Genomic DNA, 25434 nt, shown 5'->3' on the forward strand with positions numbered 1-25434 from the left:
TTCTTTGCTCTAACCCATTTTAGAGATGAGTTGTTTTCCTGGATTGGATAAGCCAAGGTTTTTGTTTTGTTTCATGCAAAGGATATTTACTTTTTACAATGGTTTTTGGCCCAGGAAGCTATGTAAGGTGGTGGACTTCATAGCCTATTTTCTGTGTTGTCTTTTTGGTTATTCTTTTTTTTTGTAGTTTAATTCAGATGCACTTCCAGGATATTATATGGCTTGAGTATGCTTGATTTGAAGATCACAGGATGTTAGGGGTTGGAAGGGACCCAAAGAGATCATCGAGTTCAACCCCCTCTGCCAAAGCAGGACCATTCAATCTAGCTCAGGTCACAGAGGAGCTCATCCAGACAAGCATTGAAAGTCTCCAGAGAAGGAGACTCCACAGCCTCTCTGGGGAGCCTGTTCCAGTGGTCTGTGACCCTTGCAGTAAAGTAGTTCCCCCTTGTGTTGATGTGGAATCTCTTGTGCTGCAACTTACATCCGTTGCTCCTTGTCCTGTCACAGGGAGCAAGTGAGCAGAGCCTGTCCCCCGCCCCGGGCCTGACCAGCCCTCAGATGTTTATAAATATTTCTTAAATCCCCTCTCAGTCTTCTCTTCTCCAGACTAAACAGCCCCAGGTCCCTCAGCCTCTCCTCATAAGGCAGTGCTCCAGTCTCCTAATCATCCTAGCCCTCTCCAGCTGATCTCTGTCCCTTTTAAGCTGGGGAGCCCAAAATTGAACACAGTACTCAAGATGAGGTCTCACCAGGGCAGAGTAAAGGGGGAGGAGAACCTCCCTTGATCTGCTGGACAGACTCTTCTTAATATACTCCAAGATCCCATTGGTCTTCTTGGCCACCAGGGCACATTGCTGTCCCATGGATGTTATCCACCAGCGCTCCTAGGTCCCTCTCCACAGGGCTGCTCTCCAGCAGATCACCTCCCAGTCAGTACTGGGGCAGTTTATTATTACTCCCCAGATGCAGGACTCTGCACTTGTCCTTGTTGAACCTCATTTGGTTCCTCCATGCCCAGCTCTGCAGTTTGTTCAGGTCTCACTGGATGGCTGCACAGGCTTCAGCTATATCAAGCCAAGCCTCCCAGTTTGGTGTCATCATCAGACTTGCTGAGCAGACCTTCACCAGTGTCATCCTGATCTAGGATAGGGTGTCCCTGCTCATGGCAGGGGAGTTGGAACTAGATGATCATTGTGGTCCTTTCCAACCCTGACTGATTCTATGATTCTTTGATTCTGTGTTGAACAGCACCAGACTCAGCACTGATCCCTGGGGAACTCCACTAGTTACAGCTTTCCAGCTGGACTTGGCACCATCGATCTCTGCTCTTTGAACTCTGTCTTGTAAGCAGTTCCTAACCCACCTCACTGTCTGCTCTTCCATTCCACACTTACTGAGCTTGCTCACTAGGATGTCGTGGGAGACAGTGTCAAAGGTCTTGCTGAGGTCAAGGTAGACTACATCCACTGGTCTCCCTGAATCTACCCGTTCAGTTATGTCATCATAAAGTGCTATCAGGGTAGTCAAGCATGATTTCCCCTTGGTAAATCCATGCTGACTGCTCCTGATAACCTTCTTCTCTTCCAAATTCCTTGAGATGCTCTCCAGAAGGAGCTGCTCCATCATTTTTCCAGGGATGGAGATGAGGCTGACTGGTCAGTAGTTCCTTGGAACCTCTTCCTCACCCTTTTTGAAGACTGGAGTGCCATTGGCTCTCCTCCAGTCCTCAGGCACCCCTCCTGTCTGCCATGATTGGCAAAAATGATGCAGAGTGGCAGAGCAATAACCTCAGCCAGTTCTCTAAGCACCCTTGCATCTCATCAGGGCCCATGGACTTAGGAATGTTCAATTTGTGTAACTGATCCTTAGCCCAGTCTGCACTGACCAGTGGGCAGCATTCCCTCCTCTGGGCTTCCTCTCCTTCATCCAGGGTCTGGAGTAGGTAGGGGACTTCAGCCTTAGCAAAGATTTCAGCCAAAGAAATAAAAAAAGGAGAAGGTAAAAAAAAAAGCTTTTTCTCTTTATGCTGGAGAGCTCTGTACAAAAGAACATAAGCAATCATGTGTCCATTGTCATTCCTATCTCTCTGTAGGCTTTCCCTCCCCCCATCTCCTTCCCACCCACTCTTCAAATAAGCAAAACAGCTCCTGGGCTCAGCAATGTGCCAAGAGTGCAAGTAGCAGAGAGAAGAGCTTCAGGGAAGAGACTCCTGGTATGTGTTGTCAAGTCAATGAGAGACCACAGATGGACATGGAGGGTTCTCTGCGGAGCCAGGAGGAAGAGGGGCCGTGTGGGATGATCTGTCTGAAAACTGAAGCTTCATGATAACAATAATAGCTCAGAAATCACAAGCTTGCAGGAGATGCCAGTGTGGATGTTTTGCTGCTAGCAAGTAATTGTCTTGAAACGGATGTGCTAGACTTGAGGAATAGTCTTGTGGTGGGTTTTTGTTTGGTGTTTTTTTTTTTAATTCCTTATTTCTTTGTTCTAGGAGGGGAATAATTTTAACTTGAAAATTGATTGGTAGGTTACTAATGCTATTGTTTTGCTGGGCTATTTTTGTTTGTTTTGCTGACATTGTTGTGTTTTAGATAAAGATACTGCTGACTGTGGCAGGGAAATTCAGAGAGCCTTTGTTTTCATGCTGGTTGAGATTTGAAGTCCTGTAATCAGCATCAGTAAGTGACAGAGACCCACGTTTTACACATTTTCAGAGTAAAGTTAAAATCCACTGGAGCCTGGAAAGGTGCAAGGGGGAAAAACCTGCACTGAGATCTGTCACGTGCAAAACGATGTCTGATTCCTAAGCAGGTGCAGCAAGGTGCAAGTATTCATTTGTATTAACTTCAAAGGGGCACATCCAGAATCCAGATTCTGTGACTTACATGCACTGAAACAAAATATACTGACATATAAATTGGGTAAAAACCACCTTCATATCCCATACAGGAACCAATGATGTCTGTATACCATGTTGTAGACAACATCTCTTGCATTGGCCCTATAGCTGAGGGAACTGGATGTACACAAGCTCTGTGGGGAAGTGTCAGAACCAAACAGCGTAAACTTTGCTGTTTATCATCACCAAAATCATTGGGTTTGTGGTAGTGCTTTCCGAGTGGAGAATATGTGCATCCAGCCAAGGTAAAAGCAGCAGATATGTGCTCTGCAGTGATTTGTGTTTTTACAGGGCAAGTGGATGCAGTGGATTTATCTCAGTAATTATGTACTGCTTTCTGTAGAGCTATGGTTTTCAGAGGAGACTTTTTACTGGCCTGCGTGGATGCAAATGCCATTGCTAATTGTTGCTGTTTTCACTAGCTGATGCTTGCTGGGAGTGAAACATGTTTCAGGAATGCTGCTTTTTCTTTCCTTTTTCCTTTTTTCCTTTCTGAGCAGAGATTTGTCAGCATGTATGAACCTGATTAGAGCAGCAGGTGATGTGGTGTATGAAGTTATCATTTTTCTGCTCTCCTGCTGGTGCCCGTAGAGGATTGTGTTCAGTCGCTGCCTCTGTTCAGAGATGGGTTGATTTTGTGTATTGCTGGTAGGACTTCTCACAGGAATGGAGAGCATTTGCTATCTGGTGCTGACTCTGTGACTGCAGGAAACCAGAATGAGAAAGCTTTAACAGTGTGATGTGGGCCTTAGGACATGAATATCTGTGAAATACCGTGAGGCTCTTGAACTAAAGGTAATACAGCGTATGTATTTTTGTGCGTCTTTAGGTACTTGCTGTGTAGGTAAACCTTCAAGAGCAGTTACAGATTTTCTCCTCAGCCTTTGTGTTTGTGATTTTTCCAGACCATTCATGTTTTGCAGTGAAATCAGTGATTCTTGTTCTGTGCCAAGGAGATATTTTAAAAATACCTCAGATGTTCAAACATCTGAGTAGGTATTGAAACAAAATTCCTTCTGCTGTTCTTGAGAACTGAAGAGAGATAGCAGTGCCCATTTTACTAGAATAGGTAAACTCAGCAAAATAATTAGCTTTTGTTGCTTTATTTCCCTTTATCATCAGTTTGTGTATTCAGTCACGTGAAGATCTACATTTGCAGGCTGCTAGTGAATATAATGATGTCTAAAACCAGGCAGCTCTTGTAGTTTAGTAGTGGTACCGTAGTAAGAGGACTAGGTTCCCATTAAATGTTTGTTACACCTATGAAGGTGAAGGTGGTTCTCTGGGAAGACACATTTTATTAAATGCAGATCTGTTAAGGTCTAGCAAATTGAGATTGTGTAGGCAGAATCTTTCTCTGGACACTGACAAATCTCTCACCTACTGCTTCTCCCAATATTCCTGCAGGACTTCAGGCCTTACCACACTCAAGCTATACTTCTGGCTAGAATGATATCTGCATTTATTCTGGGACGTAATAAGAGAATTGAAATACATGCTTGAAACTCATTTGTGGAGTAAATCTTAACTGTGCTGTAGATAATGCCACTACTTGTTATGTCTCCACATGACTTGTCTTTGAACTCAGTAGAGAAGAAGGCAAAAACTATGGTATTAATAGCTCTGGTTATACATTTTTAATGCGTTCATTTCGTTGTGGATAGCTTCATTAATGTTAAATGTGGTTCTAAATATGGATGGGTGTAAGTGTTTTGAAAACCTTTGATGGAGTCTAGCACGCAGGCCAGCCTCTTCTGTGAACACTGACTCCATTCACGCTTTCTTTCTCTTTGTTGCAGGAGCTATTGTGACAATCTCGGCTACCACCCATTAAGTGCTGCTGACTTCGGAAAGATCATGAAAAATGTCTTTCCAAATATGAAGGCCCGGCGTCTAGGCACAAGAGGCAAATCAAAATATCCTTTGCTAGAGCCCTTTCTCACTAATTTCTTCTGCACTTGTCTGAAGAACATCTGTCCTTATGGCATAGCTACCAGCTAAGTGTAGAAGTAATGTTAAATAGAAATTTCAGACACCTTCTCAGCATGCTTGAAAAATTAATTGCAGGAGTGTAAAGGCTGCAAAATAAACTTCAGAAACAAGCATTTAAATTTAGCTCCTGACACTTGGTTGTCACAACAGAGAGAAATCAAGTAACTTGCCTCATATATATGAAGTAAATAAATTTTTTTGGGTAGTACAGCTCAGAATTATCAGAACATTTCTTGGGTTTCATATTATGCTTGTGCATACCAGTAATTTAAAATTTAGTCATAAAGCCAAAGATCCTTAAGCAGTGCTACTGTGTCTCCTCAACTGTTAGTATTGCTTGAAGGAGAAAAGAGAACTCAGCAAAAGCTGATTTCAGACTTTGAAAGCACAATCTGAGGCTTCTCCTGCTGTTAGAGGGGGAAAATCCTTCCTGCACTGCCTGGCTGAAATATCCTGAGATGGGAAAGACAATTCAGAGCAAGAGCGTCTAGGATGGGGAATGCTGTCTCTCTCTGGCTGCAGAGTCTTGCTCCCTGTGTCCAGCATTGGAATCTGCCTTTTTAGAACATCCCAGAAAGCGTGCATAAACACTACTTCATTTTAACAAAACAGACCTAAAAGGACTTAAACTGATGTTGTCGTAGTGTAACTAGACCTAATTGTTACACATGGAACTATACACAGTTAGATCTTGAGGCATTCCAGTTTACTAATTTGTAGGCAGCCACTGTGAGGAATTGGGGGCAAATGCTGTGTGAAAGAATCTGCTCGTACTACTGATTCTGTTGCTTCATTGTAGGGACAAGAAGCTCTTCTAGGAAGGGAATGCAATCAAGTCTAAAGGCTACAGAGATGTGAATTTTCCTCAGGCTTTTCTGAGACTGAGCTGCAGTTTGCCTAGTCTTCAGCACACTGGGGTGCTCCATTAAAAAAAAACTGCCGCAAAAGCTCTCAGTGATTTTCACAATCAATTTTTTATCAGCAGGAGTTTTGTCTTCTCTAGCCTGAGAATTACACTTTCCTTTGACAATCCTCAGAAGCCATCGTGAAGTCATCTACCTGCTGCCTGCTGCAAGGTCAACCCTTGCTCTTTTCTACCATGCTGGGTAGAGTGAGCCACTTCAGTACACAAGGGAGGGAGAGAGAGCATTAAAAGGCCAAAGGGCATCAAGTGGCTTGTAGGCTCTAATTAAAAACCACTCAAAAGAACTAGCAGTGATGATCTGGACACACTGCTATAGTGGCCTTTGCCAAGGCCTCACTTGAAGCATGTGCTTGTAGAGAATTAAATGCTAGTGAGAAGCCCACAATTACTCCTCTTCCATTGAAGAAAAACAACCTTTCCATGTAGTAGTAAATGGAGAAGTTATATGAAAATTAAATTGTTTTGTAAAATACAATATTAGATTATCCAGCAGTGGAGTCCAGAACTTATCAGTGATGCTTTGAATAAATCTAGAGAAGTATTAAAATCATACAATGTAACTGAGCCTTGATCCTGGGCATCTCTTTGAGTTCTGTTTCCTAAGCTTCTAATTCAGAATTACTAAAGTGTAACCTTACTTTAGTATCTAGCCTTCTCATATTTATTCACTATAGTTGTGCTTCATCCAGGGTAACAGGAACAAGCAAGTTCACTGGTTTAGAAAAGCAAAATTCATTTCCAGAATGTGAAAAAATGAGTGGTCCTGAAAGGATTTCTGTATCACAGAGAAGAGAGACTGTAGGTGAACTCCCAGAGGAAGAGGGGGAAAAGGGTGATTTGAGTTTTAGACATGGGAATAAGTGAGTAAGAGTAGTGGATGGAGTGTATTTTTGCGTACTGATTTCATGAGATCAGTGTAAGAACAGACCTGTGGTTGTTTGTCCATATTTGCACTAAAGGATTATCATGGGCAAGGAGGAAACCACAGAACTAGTCTGAAATCTTAGCAAGAAATGTCCTCGTCAATCACTTCATCTTGTCATGGGGAACTTCCTCAGTTTGTTGAAATCTCTTGGGAGAAGGAAATATAGGGAAATCTAGCAAAAAGAAGATAAAATGAAGAATCCATAATAAAGTGAAACCTACATTTGTGAACCCATTTTTTAGTAGTGATCAATTTCTGGGAATGCATTCTCTGTGTCATGTTAGGCCTAATTTAGGAAGGGAGTTAAGTCCAAATTTATGTTAATGATTTTAAATACTGTGTAGCCCATTGAAAATATTTGGTGTGGTTTAGTGATTCTTCCAAGTCATCCACACGTAATTCATCATGTCCACTATCAGTTTCTCCTCTGTGTAGATGGAGAAGTCCAGCAAAACCTACCCAAGAACACAGCTGTTTACAGGCTCTTGTTTCTGGCTAGCTTTGAGACTGTTAATGACAGTAATTCTAAGAACTTGTTGAGTTTGCTTATAAAGCTTATGAGAAGTGTAAAAGAAATTACTGCCCTTCCTTCCTATCCCCCAACTAACAAGCAGAGACAATTTAGACCTTAATTCTTCTTCACATATTGCTACAGTGGACTGAGGAAGAAGGCTTTTGTGCATATGCCAACACTGCCCAACCTTGACTTTCATAAAACTGGAGATGGGGTATGATACAAACTTATTTATATGTATGTCTGCAAATTAACATCTGTTATGTTGGTTTTCTGTCTGACTTTTTCAACACCAAGCAAAGAGCGATGTAGTTTTAAAGATTTTTTTTTCCTTGTGTTCTGAATCATTGTTTGATGTTTTTTTCTGTGAAGTTCAGAACAAATTGCAGTGTAATAAAAAATTGAGTTTGGGAGGTGAAGCAGACTTTCAGAGTGTTGCCACACACAGGTTGTACCTTCGTTAACTTGGATTCTGGGTTTGGGTTTGCCCTGTATTCATTTTTTAAGCAATCAGTGCTAGGGAAGAGGAACTCCTGTGAAAGAAGCAGTTCCTGATTAGCAGTGGGTGCTGAGTTGCCAACACTCTGGATGTGGGAAACAACCAGCAGATTAATGCTGAGACATTTCACTTTGAAGGATATTAATGTTGTGATCTCATTCTCCCAATTTTGTGAAAAACTGTGAACATACTTGCGCAACTTTTTGTGTGTTTCTGATCCTCCTGGTTTTGTTTTCATGTCTTAATGACCCTCAATAATGAAAGTAACCTTTCCTCCTTTGTTTGTTTTAGTTGGATGGGGCAGAGCCATCTGGGCAGCTGCAAAGTGCTGATGAGGAAGTCGTCTCTGCGGCCTGCCGGCTTGTTTGTGAATGGGCCCAGAAAGTGCTGAGCCAGCCTTTTGACACAGTCTTGGAGCTGGCTCGTTTCCTTGTCAAAAGTCACTATATCGGTACCAAGTCAATGGCAGCTTTAACAGTAATGGCGGGGGCACCAGCAGGTAGATAACGGAATGCTATGCTGATGAAATTTGGAATCTCTTCAGGAGGAGTAATAGCATCTTGGTTTGGGGAAGTGCTTCTCCTCGGGGCAGAATTTAACACTGAGTGCTGAGCATGCCCCTTAGTCCACGCTGCTACGAAGTGCTACTTCTCTTGCCAGTAGTCTGGGTAAAGAGATCTGAAAATAAGCAGTGATTTCAGGTTTAGTTTGTGATTCTCCCGTTCCTCTGATGAGTACTGTGGTCTTTTAGAGCACTTCAGGGCATGTGAGTAATTGTGCTGAATTTATGTGCTTTGCTAGATATGGTGCCAGTGCAGTGCTGGTTTGCAGACGAGCTGCTGGTGTAGCTGTGTTTGTGTCTGATCACTTGCCCTAATTTAGAAACAACTGTCTGTCCTAATTTTCTCTCGGGAGCACATTTTCTTACAGGCGTTTCTGATCTGTCAGATACAGATTTTCCTGAGATGTTTGATCAGTGTCACATGTTAGGTGCTGCTGTTATTGATCACGTTAGAGAGGCATTGGGAGGGACAGGAGAGCCTTCTCCAGGGGCAGTTGTGTGACTGAGATTCCAGCACTCAATTTTGAGTATTTAAAAATTGAGGTAAAGAGAAGAGTTACTTTCTGTTTTACCACACCACATAAATGCCTGTCTCTGGGAAAGTTGACATTTGATGTGTTTGGTTGTACATTTCCTTTTGTGTTTTGTTTCTCTCTTCATGCTCAAAACCAAAATGCTTAATCATTTGAAGTTGAGGGTTTTGGGGTTTTTTTTGTTTGTTTTTGTGGCTTCGGATAAAGAAACTTATAAAACTGAAGGATGTGCCCTGCAGCTTTCCCTCTGGGAAGCTCTGCCTGAGCCTGTCAAGCAAAATGTTTGGTTCAAGGCAAGTCTTTTGTCTTGAGACAGGCAATTTTTAAGTTGAAACTGGTGGTCAGGGCTGTAGGTTAAGATCATGCCCTCTTGGATCGTGTCCGTCCTTCTAACACTCTTTCCTTTGTTACAGCCTGAAAGTGGTGTGTGGCAGTAGCAAGTTCTGCTGCGTCTATGTTCTTTTCCCCTGTTGTTGCCTGGCTTTATCGGTTCTGCTTGCCATGCTGCTAGAAGGGAGGCTGGGTATATGCACAGCTTCTCAACTCCTGTAGATCCTCTGTCTTCCTTCAAGAGGAGACGGTTTCCTTCAAGGAAAAGGGCGGTTATTTCCACTGTATTTCCAGCTGTTTCTGTAGCTTGGATAGTCATTTCAGGAAGGGTTCTTTCTAGAGTGGCAAACAGAATAACCTTGTTCCTCTCTGTCACAAAGGAACTACAATGTCTGTGCATTAACTGAGGGAAAAGCAAACTTTTATCCTCAAATCAAAAATGGATTTTTTTTTCCTCATAAATGTTACTTGACTCCAGTGTTCAGCCCACATAGATTGTTTTTCAGTTATTGGAATATATTTGGGCATTTTATTGCTGTGTGAAGAAGGAATTGTGAAAGTGGAAACACATTGTGGTGTCCAGGTTCTTGTGGTACATGCAGAGAGCTGTGGAAAGGGTGGGCTACCAGACCACAGTCCTTAAGCACATACTGGCTATCTAAAAACTGAATACCTACCCTAAAATGGCTTGATTTCTTGTTCATTAAAAGTCAGTTTTTAAAACTGTGAAACCTGCAAAGTGTGCATGAAATGGTGTTAAGGTGTTTTTAGAGGAGCAGTTCAGCAGGGTTAGTTGGTCACCGAGAGAACATGCTAATCCTCTTGACCGTTAGTAAACAAAAGAATGGAGCTGGGATGTGATGTGATTTGGAAGGGGAAATTGGTACCAGCTGCTCAGATCAGACTAACTCCCTGATGTTTTCTCTGGAAGCACTTCTTGCTTGTGTTTAGCAAAGGCATTGTCTCAGAAATGTGTGTTCTCCTGTTCTGATTTCCATACCTTTTTCACCTTTTTTCTCTCCCATTTCGATTTTTTGTTGTTGCTTTGGGTTCGTGGTTGGTTTGGATTTGTTTGTGTGGAGTTGTGTTCCATTCTGATATTCGATATATTCTGTTTGATGCCTCGGCCGTTAGGTAATATCATCTGCCACAAGCTGCTCCTCTGTGACACAGATCCAGTTTCTTGAAGGATTTTTTTTTGTTGTTGTTTTAAAGCTGCCTTAGACACTGGAAACAAAACACAAACACAGTAGGTGATTAATTTTACAGGTTCATCTAAAACCTGTCCACTGCCCTCTACTGTCTGTTAAATGAAATGCATTGTTTTTTCGATTGTACTGACAGCGAAAGTTGCAGCCTGGGATTACTAGAAATAAGATGTCCGTACAGAGTATTTTGGCAGCTAATGCCTGGCTTGGCCAGCAGATGAAGGGTTTGTCACAAATCTGGAAATGAACTGAAATGATGAATGCTCGATGGAGACTTGAGCATGAAGTAGATGGGAGCAGTTCTTGGGGGAGATGTTGCCAGAACGGTTGTGAAGATTCCTGCCATGTATTCTGTATGGTTAGATATGGAAGTGGCACTACAGCAGACAAGTTATAATTCGTTGTTTTTTTGTGTTCAGGAATAAAAGGGATCTCCCAGCCCTCGGCTTTCATACCTACTGCTGAAAGTAATTCCTTTCAACCACAAGTGAAAACTCTGCCATCTCCTGTTGATGCCAAGCAGCAGCTGCAGCGCAAGATCCAGAAGAAGCAGCAAGAACAGAAGTTGCAGTCTCCTTTGCCAGGAGAGTCCCCAGCAAAGAAAACAGAAGGCACCGCAACCAACGGTGTGAGCAGTATATCTAACGGAAGTCCTGCGATCCTATCTCCTCCGCCTATTGGCATTGTTGTGGCAGCTGTTCCCAGCCCAATACCGGTAACGTTCTCCAGCACTTCTCTAGAGAAACCGCTTTGTGAGAGGGTTGTAAATTGCCAGTCACTAAGCAGTGGTGTCAGTGAGATAGAAGAAAAGGTTTCCATGGAAAGGCTTGGGTCTCTTGATGTTTTTCTGTCTCAGTGACTGTGTTATACTACATGAATTGTGGGATCAATTCAGAGGCAGCAGATCACATAGCATGGACTAAATTTGTCTTTGAACAGTGGGATTTCAACTATCTATAATTGAGGTTATATGTGGGAATAATTGCTCTTTGGGTGAAGTTTAAGCAGATGAGACAGCTGACACCAGTTGTGTGGGTCACAGAGTCCCTAATATGGAATGTAAATTGCCTTTCTTTGGCCCGACGCGTTTAGTGACAGCAACGATTTTAATTTTGCATGAATGTCTGTAGCTTGGAACATCTTTGTCTTTCAGCCATACAAAACTGGGCCGAGGGGAAAGGTTATTTGTTTTTAAGATGTTAGCTGTGTTGTCAATTTGAATAGGTAAGCCACCTTTTTTGCCTGATAGTGGGTTTGTATTTAACTCACTTCTGAAACCTTAACAATGAGCAGTGTTTTGAGTGCATCCTCTCCTCTTTAACCTATGTATGTCTGTCTGTTTGTTCCACGTGGTGAAGATTTGTATGAGAATGACCCTTTCATTAGCAGAAGAGCAGACTAGTGTGTAGGCCGTTGCCTCGGGCCTTAAAAATTGAGGCCATGCATCTACTAGTCTTTAGGCAGAACAAATAGAAATGGTCTCGTGTATAGCTGAAGAGCTTTTTTGTGTTTCAAAATGACATTCACTAGTTGTGGTGTATTGAGCTGTGCTGTCTTTCAGCGTTTAAATGCTTGGGGATTGGGTGGTCTGTGGGCTTTGAGGATTTTCCTGCTGCATCACACTTTTCTTTTTCTTTCTCTGTAGGTGCCAAGGACCAGACAGTTGATGACATCCCCAAGTCCTGTGGGATCATCTGATAACAAGGTCCTGCCACTCAATGTTCAGGTGGTCACTCAGCACATGCAATCAGTCAAGCAGTCACCAAAGACTCCCCAGAACGTTCCTGCGAGCCCTGTTGGTGACCGCTCTGCTCGGCATCGCTACCCACAGATCTTACCCAAGCCAGCAAATACCAGTGCTCTCACCATCCGCTCTCCCACAACGGTGCTCTTTACTAGCAGCCCAATCAAGACTGTTGTGCCAGCTCCACATGTGAATTCCCTAAATGTGGTAAAAATGACAGCAATATCTCTTGCCCCAAGCAGTGGCAGTGTGCCTGTCAAACAGACACCTTCAGTTAGCAGTAGTGCAGTAGCAGTGGAAGAAGGAAGGACTGGTCCACAGATCAAAAATGGATCTGTTGTTTCACTTCAGTCTCCAGGATCCAAACCTAGCACTGTTGGAGCTGCACCTGCAGTCAAGATCAAAATGGAACCAGAAGTGCTGCTGGATGAGAACCCAGTACAGGGCCAAGAGAGCTCTGATGTATCTAAATCCATAAAGGCAACCCCTGATGTGCCTCCTCTCCAATTAATTAATTTTGAAGTTGCAACCTTGAAACTTTCAGCTGATGATGTTGTGGAGGCAAAACCAGTTAAGGGCTGTGATCAGGGAGCTGAAGAAGCAGGGACCACATATAAAACGCAGTCTAATGAGATCACACCAGTTTCTTCAGCAGACAATAACCAAAATACTCTAAAGCTCTCACTTGCCAGTCAAGACTTGTCCAGCACCAGCATCAGTTCACCTCCTACTGCTGAGTCTACAGTTAAAGACAAAGCATGCACTAAAAGTCCGAGAAAGCGACAACCTTCTGCACTTCAGGAATCCCAGGTACCGCCTGTAAAGAAACCACTGGTGGAGCAGCTTTCCGCTGGTAATGCTGTGGAGGGTCAAAAGGCAAACAGTGTTAAGAAGTCTCCAAAGGTTGGATTGTTAGCTAATAGTGACAACACGGCCACACTTGCTCAAGTTCCCAGCAAGGTACCTGTGAATGTACCTGTACCTGCTGCAGGTGCAGTAAACTTAGCAACAGACCTTTCTTTGAGCACCGATTTAAATACCAGTGATTCTACCTTAGCACAGCAGCTTGTGTCAGCATCATCTCCAGATATAAAAGTAAAATTGGAAGGAAACATGTTTATCATAGAAAATGATTCAAAATCTGATGGCAGCTTTAACCCAAATACATGGCACCATATCACCAAAGCCTCTGACTTTGCATCTGTGAATTGCGAGCAGCAGCAAGATATCAGTGTTATGGCTCTTGCAGGGCACTCTGGCTCCAGTGACTTGCAGGAATCAGCGTGGGAGACAGTGCACTGTGAGGGTATGCAGCAGGATGCCTACAGCCAACAGCTACAAGGCCAGATACAGGACTCCTCCCTAGGTCAGATACAAGCACAGTCTTCAAATCAGTTACCTCTGCAGTCAGAGCTGAAAGAGTTTGAACATACAGTCCCTCAGTCAAATGAAAACTTCTTTTCATTTGATGACGACCTTACCCAGGATAGCATTGTGGAAGAGCTGGTGCTCATGGAAGAGCAAATGTCCATGAATAATTCTCATCCTTATGGTAGTTGCCTAGGAATGGCACTTCAGAGTCAGACAACAGCTCAAGGAGCTCCTGCGTCATCTCATCCAAGCAGCACACATTTTTACCATTCAATCCATAACAACAGCACTCCGATTCACACTCCCACCCCAACCCCAACTCCGACCCCCACCCCAACTCCCACCCCAACCCCCACCTCTGAAATGATTGCTGGATCTCAGAACATGTCCCGAGAGAGCCCTTGTTCAAGGCTGGCTCAGACAACTCCCGTGGATAGTGCTCTAGGGAGCAGCCGGCACACACCCATTGGCACACCGCATTCAAACTGCAGCAGCAGTGTTCCTCCTAGTCCTGTAGAATGTCGAAATCCATTTGCATTTACTCCCATCAGCTCCAGTATGGCTTACCACGATGCCAGCATTATATCAAGTAGCCCTGTGAAGCCGATGCAGCGGCCTATGGCTACCCATCCTGACAAAACCAAGCTCGAGTGGATGAATAACGGCTACAGCGGTGTCAGTAATTCATCGGTTGCAAACCATGGCATCCTTACGAGCTATCAAGAGCTGGTGGAGGACCGCTTCAGGAAACCTCATGCTTTTGCTGTTCCTGGCCAGTCATATCAGTCTCAACCACGCCACCATGATACTCACTTTGGTCGTGTGACTCCTGTTTCACCTGTGCAGCACCAGGCAGCCCCTGTCAGCAGTACGACCAAGCAAGAGGGCTTTGCTGTTCCTGCACCTTTGGACAACAAAGGAACTAGTTCCTCTCTCAACAGCAGTCTGAGGTGCCGGAGCGTGAGCCCTGCTGTCCATCGCCAACGTAATCTCAGTGGAAGCACTGTTTACCCGATTTCAAATATACCACGCTCTAACCTGACACCTTTTGGAAGTCCAGTGACTCCTGAAGTTCACAATGTATTCGCTAACATCCATGCAGACACCGGTGCCAATAACATAGCGCAAAGAAGCCAGTCAGTCCCATTGACTGTGATGATGCAGACAGCCTTCCCATCTCTTCAGAAACAAACAAACACTAAAAAAATAACCAATGTCTTGTTAAACAAACTTGATTCTGATAGCGATGATGCGGTGAGAGGTTTGGGAATGAACAACATGCCCTCAAACTACACAGCCAGGATGAATCTCACTCAGATTTTAGAGACGTCATCTGCTTTTCCTAGTGCCAACCCACAAAATATGATCAATTCCAGCACTTCAGTTTATGAATTCCAAACACCAAATTACCTCACAAAAAACAGCAGCACCGATCAGATCAGTTTTTCATCTGGAGATAACCAAGCACAATCAGACATTGGAGAGCAGCAGCTAGATTTTAGCAGCACTGTAAAAGACCTTTTAGGGGAGGACAGTCTGCCAACAAACCAGCAGCTGGTGAATCAGGTGGCAGATCTCAATAACGTTGCATCTGTCTTTTCCAGCGACATCAGGTTGTCTTCCGAGCTCTCAGGCAGCATTAACGATCTGAACGCTTTAGACACAAATCTACTGTTTGATCCAGGTCGTCAGCAGGGACAAGATGATGATGCTACACTGGAGGAATTGAAAAATGACCCCTTGTTTCAACAGATCTGCAATGAATCCATAAACTCAATGACTGCATCAGGTTTTGAGTGGATAGAGAGTAAGGATCATCCTGCTGTTGAAATGTTGGGTTAATCTTGTTTTGTAGTCTGTATGTAGCACACTGTATCGAAAGACAGACGTATTGTATTTGTCTTAATGGAAGTGCCTCCCGCAGCAGAAACACTTGCTACGTATTGTGGCATTTTAAAAAAAGAGTTTGCTGTACCTGTTGCTCATTGTTCAGCAGGGAAAATGCAGTCTTAGCAATTCTAAACAAACCTCTGAAGGTGGTGGGCTATCAAAGAGCCAGTATTAAAATTTCAATTTTTGTAGTGTTTCCCATTGAACATTTCTTATTGAGGCAAATAAAGAAGTGGTTAATAGCCAGCCAGCAGCGACAGCTATAGTTGAAGCTTTGGGAGGGTTTTAAGTCAAGCTCGTTAGTAGACTTTCCATACTTCATATTGCTCATTACTTCTTATCAGAGGATCCTTTCTGACCTTTGTCATTCAGGTCTGAAAGGCAGGGTGCCTGCAGATAGGTGGTGGGGACTGAGTGCAAGTGAGCACCCAATCGTTGCACAGTTGCCTTGAGCACTGCTCAGGGGTGACCTGTGTGGAAAGTCTCTGTAGCAGTGATGCCATTGGCATCTCTAGTAAAATGCAGAGTTAGGAAAAAAAAACCAGAAGTGATCAAAGAAAAAGAAAGATGCACTATTTTTTTCTGTTTAAGAGAAGTAATCTATGTGGTTATTATATCCATTAATATTCATTGCATACTTGATATTTTAGTTCTCACTTAAGTGTTTTTTTTATATTGGATAAGACTCGTGAAAGGATTTTGAGCACTGAACATCCTGTTTTAAACTGATAAGTACTGTTTCATTATTTATCAAGGCTAGAGAAGGAAGGTGATATTTTCCATCTTACTTTTTTAAACAAAAGAGCTGTTGGAGCTCATGAAAATATGATTTTAAAGATTCTTTTTGTTTGTTTGTTTGCTCTTTCCTAACCTGGTGGAGGGTGTAGGAAGGTCTTCTTTTCTCTCTATTTCGCTGGGTTGAGTCTTTCTGTCTTTCTTGCTCACTCTTTCTCTCCAACAAAAGGCAATTAAAGTGTAAGAAATACTTGTTGATTTAAAAATATTTCAGATGAGCCATAATACTGCCAGGCACTTTACAGATACACAGTAAGACATCTGATCTTTCTTTTGGTTAAACTTCTTTTAAAAGAAGTGCTTACTGTTTTGGAAGCCTGAATCCCATTTTCTTAAGTGATTTGACAGGACTGGTACATTTAAAAATTTTTTTTAAGTCCTTAACTGCCCCTCTGGAAAATTATATTTAAGACATCTGCCTCACTAGTTCATTTGAACAAAAAAAAAAGACCTTTTCTTTTATCAGCATGGTCAAAAGAGAGAAGTATTCAACCAACCATGGCCCTGATGCTAGAAAGAGTGCTTGTGGAGGCATGCAGTGGTTCACTGAGTAGTGTAAATTCACTACTTGTTCTGTGAACTGGCAGTTGTAACAGAAAACAGAGCAGAAAATAGTTTCCTCTCTTACTGTACTTCTTTGAATGGGCAGTCATAATTTGTGAAGAGGAAAACCCAGTAACCCTCCTAGATTTACTGAAGGGGAAGCTGCTCAGATATTTTGGGTGATAAGTGTTATTTTTTTTTGCCTAAGCATCTTGATTGCCTTCTGTTTTTTCAGTTTTTGCTAATGACTTGAGATCCCAGTACTGGTCAGGTTTTTTGGTGGTGCCGATTAAACTTGTGGTGATGCATTGGCACTTGAGGTGCTGATGTACCGGGGCTTCTCTTGCTCTCACCCTAATTCATCGCCAGATCTATGGCCTTTTCTGTGGGGAAGAAAAGCTGTGCCAAGCAGTAGCACCTTATGGGAGCCTGATTTCACTGTGCATGCGCCACGAGTTTTGCCATGTCATCAGAAACAGACTGGGAGAGTTTACATTCCTCCTTGAAGCACGTGGATGTGCAACAGTGTGGTTTGCTTTATGTTTTGTTAAGGAAATGAGTAGGAGGCTAAGAATTGCAGGGTAGCTTTCTGCCTGTTACCTTGCCAGGTGTCTGTCAGTGTAAGGCTTGAACAATTTTTCTTGTAGGCTAAAGTTGCTGAAGGCAGGGCTTGAGTTCTGTACCTGCCTGTGGCCTTTTGTCAGAGATGTGCTGAACATCCTCTTACTGTCTTGACTTCACTGGGTCTGAGACACACTCGGCACTTCTTTTTTCCCCCCCGCCCCCTTTCCCGACCCTGTGTGAAGAGTCAGCACTGCTGTGAATAGGTGGAACCCACCGTCCGGTGGAGAGCGGTGGGGGAGGACGCGAGCTGGCGCTGTGGGGAGCAAGCTGCACGCATGCTGCAGCAGTCTGCGTGTTGGCATGATGTGCTAACCTCACCTCGGCTCACTAGCACTGACACTGAGATGGCCTGGAGGGAAAGAAGATCTTGCCTAACCACTAATTTTTTGAAGAGCATTTCTCCAAGCAAGAGTAGATTGAAAGCTGATGCATTCTAAATTATGCAGCCTTCACCAAAGGTTTTTAAAAGTGCTTTTAAAATTATTTTTAAATAGAAGCATTACATTGGACCTAACATGTTACTTAATTAGCAGAAATACTCTTTAATTGGTGGATTTAAAGCAAATATTTGCTTAATTTACGAAGTGTTAAACTTGATAAGGATTGTTTCAAGTGAAATCCAAGACACAGGCACAGCTTTGTACATCAGTATGTATTATTTTAGAGGTGTTTATGTGTTGGTGTTGTAATTAATAATGTTAGGTCCCTGTACTTTAGTGCTAGTTAGTTCTTTACTGTACATTGAGACAGAGCACTACTGCACACCAAAGTATGCAATACCCAAAGGAAAAGTGTGATTCTAACAAATGGAAGCCTGTCTGTGACAGATACTCCAAAACTAAGAATTTGAGAAAGGTCTGACCCCATGTTTACATTATTGACTTCCTACTAACATGAGAAATAAATTATTTTGATAGCAGTTTTTGCTAAAGTATACAAAAGTAGTGGATTTGTACCCTGTGTACAGTATTGCAGCAAACACTTTAAATTTGGTTAGTCCAGCAAACTTTCTGGGTTCATCTATTGCACTAAAATTCTGTTGAACCTGTGGTAGGCACATTCCTTAGGATAAATGCAACAAATACGGCCCACAGATTTTTAAAAAGGAAAAAAAAAAACCCACAACAAAAAACCAACAACAACAAAAAAAACTTTTAAATGTGTTTTCGTTATTAAAAGGCAAAATGTCATTAAAAGTGACAGGTGAAATTGTCTTATGTAGCAATGTGCATTGATCTCAATGAGATATTTCTATTTCTTATTCTCTTACATGAGAATATTACAGCAGGAAAAAGATAAATTTAGTTTGCTTCACCATGTTAATACATGATCACAAAATGTGCATGAGTGTTAATGACTTAATCTTGTACAGTACTAGATATATTCCTGTAACCACTTTTAATTTTTTTATTCTTTTGCTGTATTGAAACTGGTTCAGTGTTAACCAGGTGAGCATAGTTATTCACAAGTTAGTTACTTTTTTTTTTTTATGTTAACTAATTCAGCTTACTTATTGTTGAATATGTTCCTTTCCTGGATTATTTTTTATTGTTCTGGTGTTGAAAGAAACATTTTTGCATCATTTTATCATTCTAAGAATTCATGAAGTAAATAATTTGCAAATACTTGCAATAAGCACTGACTTCTGAACTGAAAAGAAGGAAAGCGTTTCTTGTGCAGTGCATCTGAGGTTCATATAATAGTCTTGTACTATACTGTGCTTTATTTACTGCACTGTAAGGAAAGAAAAATCCCTGTTCCACCTTTTCATTTAGTGCAGGAAATCCAGTTTCTCCCTTCCTCCCCAGTGTTTTGTTGTCTGTTGTACTGCTGAAACTACAGTAGTTGAATATTGCAGTAGCATTTCAGTTATTTTTTTTATTGGAAGTGCTCAAAAATTGTTTTTTTAATGTTTTCAAAACCAATAAAAACATTTTATATTAAAATTACTTTCTAGAGGATTTTTTTTTACTATGGAAGGTGTATGTTAATTTGACTAACAGCAGAACTTTCTAATTTGTGTGAAGACAGATCACAGCTGCCCAGCTGCGCTGACTTGCTGTAGATGCTGAGCCCAGTCATACACTTACAGGTGAGCACAAAGGTGAGTATTCCCTGCTGGGATGCCTTGGACAGTCAGTGCTCTCTGAGTAATCACCTGAGAGGAGCTGGTGGCAATGGGCTTCTGACCATTCACTTTATCTTTTATATTCCATTTCATTAGGTATTCTTTTTAAGTGGAAAGTACTTGTGTGGTGATGCTGCTGCATTGGGGGGATACAAACAACTGCAGTTTGCGGTTGAACCTGGCACTTTCAATTTGCCATCAGATGTTCAAAAATATTTTAGTTGAAGCTGTACTTCTGAATGTGCTGGGTCATAGTCATGCTGATCAGAGTTGTCATGTGCAGCTCTTCTGGTGCAGATGTACCTATGTGGGTGCAGGTCCAAGTGTTCATTTCGAGTCTAGATGGTGGCTCTTCTGTTGTGGAATGCAATATCCATTGGTGGTATAGCCATCCACAGTGGCAGTGCTTGGCTGGTTTTGGCTATTCAACACTAGTAAAGCACTCTGACAAGACAGTTGCAGTGCAGCTTGACCTGCTACTGTTTTGATCTATGGAGTTCTTTATTTGGGTTGTGAAGTTGTATATGTATATAAATCCAGCAGTGTTTCCAGTACCATCTGTGTGAACAAGATGGGAAAGTGTTGCTGCAGAGCAGAAACTGGCTACAAGCAAATGAGGGTAAGGATAAACACTCAGGTTTTCATGACAAAAGAGAGAGCAGTGTACATGAGACTCCTTCCCAGATTACAGAGGTGCTGAGATGAGCTGGCAAGTGGCAAGATTTGATGATAGCACAAAATTGCTTAGGTTTGAAGAAAATTAGAGACATAAATGAGACAACATGAATGAAAGTGTCAGAAAGATTGATTTTAACATCACATTGCAGGGAATGCTATTACTGCATCTCACTAGATTCTAAGTTAAGGTGTTCTAAAAACAGTTCTCATTGAACAATTCACAGACGTGCTTCCTTGGTGTTCCACAGCCATCAAAAAAATACCAGGAATGAGATGAACTATGATGTAAGAGCTATAAAAGGTTATTTTAGGAGTTGATAGTTCATCTGAAGTAATAATGGGGTTTAATCGGAACCTCTTGGCCATAGACTGGAAAGAAATTGCTTTAATGGTTAATAAAAAAGGTCATGAGAACAAACAACTCTGACTGTGGATGGAAATGGCCTAACAGGAAAGGTTTAAGAAGGTGGAAATACTGGACCTAAATGCACCAGCAACTATCTCAAAATGTTGAAATTGTAAGCTTTGTAGGTTTCAAAATTCTAGATATTTATGTGCTTCATAAAAACATCCAGTAGAGCTGGGAAGGGAAGTGGATTATGTGACCTCTGGAGATCCCCTACAACCTTACTTAATCTACTCATGCATGAAGGAAGGAGGGTTGAGTAAAACTTCACTGGGTCTGACTGGGTCATGGCTGCTCTCAGGTAAAGTTTAAGCATAAGATTTGATGATCATCTAATTCATTTGACAGCAAACCTTTATCTAGGCCACCTCTGATATGCAAATAAGATAATCAATAGTTGGATCTTGCTGTTCTTGTTCCCTTCTTAAAAATGGTGTGAGTTTAGTGTGGATAAGCAGAGGAAACACAAGCAAAATTTACAGTGAGGCTTGCCAATTGTGGCAGAACTCTAGAAAGCAATTCTAAACTTCAGAAATGAGCAGTGCCCTGACCCTACACCCAAGATGTTTTTGAAAAATGCTCATAAGGGAGTGCAGTAAAACTTGCAAGTTAGTGAGTGATGTAAAATTTTTAATCTGCATGATGTTTCTAAGAGCCTGGGGGCAGCTCACACTTGGTGCCACCTGTGTGTTCTTGCCTTAATTTGAGAGTGCAGTATGAAGTTCTCAATGATAGCTTTCTTGTGAGAAAACCCTCCAGTATCTCAAATGACCAAAATGGGGTGATTCTTCCATAAGCAGGATCTGCATGTAGATCAGAGGCTTCTGCAGTGCTGCACAGCTTGAGGATCTGATGGGGTGCAAGACTAGCCTGCCCTCTATATTGCCAGCCCTAGCAAATGGTGCTTTAAGCAGTGCTTAACACTGAGTCTGAGCACCTTTGTTCCTATTACTGCCACAAATCAGCACCCCTTGGTGCATTATTAATGTAACCTAACAAAACTGCAACTCTTTTCAGTCTCTCTTGCTTTGCCTAATCAACTTAAAGAAAGAAAGAAAGAGAGAGGGAGAGAGAGAAAGAAAGAAAGAGAAAGAAGAAGGAAAAGGAGAAGGAAAGAAAGAAGGAAAGAAAGGAAAGAGAAAAGGAGAAAGAAGATGTAAAATACAAACTAGGTAAGGCTGGATCAATTACGTCTAAAGTGAATGGAGAGCATGGAGAAATATGGTTAGACAACACAGAGTGTGAAAAAGCTTCATTCTGCAGATTGCAGTATTTAAACACCCAAACCAGAAGGCCATCCTGGTATAATGCACAGCACACAACCAAGTGATTTTAGTTCGTGATAGATCATAACACTTAAATATGTGGGAGATAACCTTACTAGTGATGCAAATACATGGGATGTGTTGCCTTGGAATATTTGAATATCTATTCTCCAGTGTTGTTGTCATGGCTCCTCCCAAGTCTGTTCTTCCCAGGCCTGCCTACCAGTTTTCTATATCTGGCAATGCCTCAGCTTTGCAATCATTTAAAAAGGTCCATTTTTGTCCCTGTAGCTCATCTTTCCTCTGTTGTCAGCCTCCTTTTAATAAACTGCTTTTATATAGATGATGATAAGTTACGTATCATTGGAACTTTGCCTACCCACACTACCTAATTAGATGATGCCTAATAGAATCAAATTCACAAAGTGCTGTTTCAAATAATGGTAGTGATGTGCTACTGAACTGGAGCATCCTCTGTTGCATGTGTGTGGGGTTTTAACACAAATGTTAAAACTGTACTTGAAAAATTGGCCCGGGATGGAAATGAGCCTTAGGAGCATGTGAAGAAGGTTCTATTTTAACCCAACTACATATTGGCAAGTAGTCACTTTTTGTGTAGAACTATTGTCAAAGTAGTATAAAAATTATAACAAATAATCTAAACTCGTTTTTAAAGCATTTATATGTCTTAAAGGTAGGGTAAAGGAGATGAACAGGAAGATGAAAATACATGTTCATTTATTCAGGAGTTGCCAGTTACTGATGCTAGTGGATTTTTGTGAAGATGAAATGCTGGGGCTAAAACTCCAGCTGTAGCCACAGATTTTCTGAGCACCCTGTGGTGGAGGAATGATGAGAACTGATCCCCTGCCTGGTTCCTCAGGTAGCTGACCTACCCATCACTTCACGTATGTACTTACCAACACTCTGACTTCAGAGAGCTCCCTCTTGTCAAAGATTATCCCTTGGTTTATAGTATGAACGGGAAAACACAGCTGAGGCAAGATGAGGCATTTTGAAATGCGCTGTTTAAAAAGCTGCGTCTGAAGAAATTAGTATTTCTGACTGGAACAAAATGCTACTTGAGCCTATTTTAATCTGCTTTGAAAATCTAAGTCTCTCCTGTTCTGTATGTACAGATGAGAAGGGAGATGAAGCAGCCCTATCCAGCAGGCCCTGCTCAGAGGTTCTTGCACCAATGGCATAACTAGAATCTGCTCTGACAATGATTACTCATGGAAAGCAAAAGCGATGCTGTGGCCTAAAATGGCTGTCTATGCAAAAGCAAAACAGGAGATAATGTGCTTACTGATGAGGAATTGATGAAGACCTGTTAAGCTGCACAGAGCGTTAGAATTATTTTACTGCCTCGAGAATGATCTGAAGTTGCCCTTTTTTTAACGTTACAAAAGGTAGCTCTGTAATACAGGCAGCTATTTGCATTTCCCTTTGGCGGTGATGATAAGTCTGCTCACTAACAGGTATCTTTTATGGCATGCACTGAGCCCTCCGTCATTGTCACATATCCTGTTTTAAAAGAGCACTTTCTCGAGGGATGATTTTCTGTGGGAGCCAGACCTGAAGATGTGGAGACACTTCTTGGATGGTATGCTATGACACCTAGTTTGACCTTATTGGTAATTAATTCACAGCAACAACACTTGCACTTTTATTGGAAGCCCGTCAGTGGACCAATAGAAACACTGAAACTCTGTGTGCTTGAAAGCATTTAAACACTTGAAAAAAACTCAGAAGAAATTAAAACCAACTTATAATGTCAATTATTTACTAAATAAGGGAGAAACACTACCAGAAAAAAAAACATCTTGTGTGAAAATAAGAGACATGAATACGAGATTCAGTGCTGCTCAGTCACAGGCTGAGTCAGAACAGTAGCTTCCTCTAGTCTTGGCAATCTTATAGGCACTGGCATAGAGCATATAGCATGTAGTCCTTCACACACATAATGGAGAATTACAATCTCAAGGTATTTAAAGAAGAAAAGCCCCAGTATGTCATCCCTGGAAAGATCTCTACCACTGCAAAGGGCTGAGCTGTTAGCATAAATACGCACAATGACTGTTAACCATAGGACCACTGGTGGTGAATTAAGCCGGGAACAGCGTGACAGCAGTTGACTGGCACTCAGCACCTCCAGGTTTTTGTTCTGGCAGCTCTCCTCCCCCTCAAGCTGGAAATAGAGAAAGATGACATCTGAGAGGTGGTGATTCAGACAAGTGTTTACCACTTCATTCAAATGCATATGTACAAAATAAGTGTGACTTTCCACCTCCACCATAGTTGCTCTTCTTACTATGCAGCTTTGCTCATCATGCCAGAGAGACTTCCAAAAGAAATCGCTTGTAAACTGTTGTAACACTATCACAGAAATTAGGAACATTCTTTCTTATTTTTTCCCCTCTCACAGCCTCCTCCTCTGAGAGCTGGAGATCTCAGAAGCTTGCTTTCCTAGAGCATAGAGATGTCCACAGGCGGGACTGAGGCAGCTGGGCCAAGGTGAGTGTTTGTGCCTTAGAAATACAGACCCTCACTTTGAGAGTGGTGTTAAATATGGTTTGCAGGCTGTCCTGCGAAAGCACTGGTGAACTTCTGGTTTGTGTCTGACTGTCCTTGCGTGATGGGGCATGGCTTGCAGTCGTCCTGCAGGGACAAAGTAGGGCTCCAGGGTTTGATACAGCTGGAAGTAGTGACTTAGCACCAAGCAATGCAGGAAACAAAACATGCAGGTAGACGATTTGTTGCGTTTAAGAGAAAGGAGTGAAGCTGAAGAAAAGAGGAACACTGACTTTAGAGAAATGAGAATGAAAAGGAGCACAAAGAGGCTAGTGAAAATCGGAGACTGAGCCAAGACAACAGTCTGGGGTGACATTTGCTAGATGGAAGTTCTTGATTACAAAATTTAACCTTTCACCTCTCTCAATTTCACATCTTGTTATCATGGTGTTTGAAATCTAGGTTTAAACTCAGGAGCTAACCCATACTTGGATGTAACTGTAGAGCAAAGAGGAGTGTTGAGTCTTGGGCTCTAAATGATATCTCTGGCATTAGTCTCAGTGAATCATTGCAATGGCAGTGCAGAAATTGAGATTACCAGGCTATCAATAGGTATTTACTTCTTTTATTCATAGCAATGACTCACTAGCAATGAATTTACTTTTTTTTCTATTAATTCTTTCTTTTGTGTAGTTTGCCACTTGCCTGCCACTTCAGTGTTTTCAGTCATTCATTGTAACGTTTTTTTATTGTATGACTCAGTAGAACAAAAGATAATAGGACAAAAACCTATTTGTGTCCTTTGCATCTGGATTTTATGTTTAATTGTGGTTAAAATTACCTAAGTGAAGTGCAGCAAAGGTAATTTATCCAAGTAGAATTAAAATTCCCTGTACAAAAGTGTATCCTATACTTAATAAAACAGACCCTACTTTGATGCCAATTGGATGTCAAAGCTTTTGTAACTTAACCATGACTATAGTTAGTATATGATCTTAAGGTAATTTTATGATGGTAGCCATTTGGAATTGTGAAACAAAACTGTTCTTTCCCACATTATTTTCTCCAATACAAGGCAGTGTTTGT

General features: G+C 41.9%; 1 protein-coding gene across 2 annotated transcripts in view; it reads left to right on the forward strand.

Annotated features, from left to right (window-relative positions):
* The window catches only part of RFX7 (regulatory factor X7), a 56896-nt gene extending 37430 nt beyond the window's left edge, over nucleotides 1-19466 (forward strand). Inside the window, exons 5-9 of one of the 2 annotated variants that reach the window (XM_064157562.1) lie at nucleotides 4702-4818; nucleotides 7388-7472; nucleotides 8049-8256; nucleotides 10810-11105; nucleotides 12036-19306. In XM_064157562.1, the coding sequence (XP_064013632.1) occupies nucleotides 4702-4818; nucleotides 7388-7472; nucleotides 8049-8256; nucleotides 10810-11105; nucleotides 12036-15347 (4018 nt within the window). In that variant the 3' untranslated portion in view covers nucleotides 15348-19306. Of the gene's footprint in view, nucleotides 1-4701; nucleotides 4819-7275; nucleotides 7473-8048; nucleotides 8257-10809; nucleotides 11106-12035; nucleotides 19307-19384 lie in introns of those variants that run through there. The other variant, XM_064157561.1, reaches the window with a different exon arrangement.
* Nucleotides 19467-25434: the final 5968 nt, after the last annotated feature.

This window comes from Pogoniulus pusillus, chromosome 17, assembly GCF_015220805.1.
Source record: "Pogoniulus pusillus isolate bPogPus1 chromosome 17, bPogPus1.pri, whole genome shotgun sequence".
In the NCBI taxonomy this organism is placed as follows: domain Eukaryota; kingdom Metazoa; phylum Chordata; class Aves; order Piciformes; family Lybiidae; genus Pogoniulus; species Pogoniulus pusillus.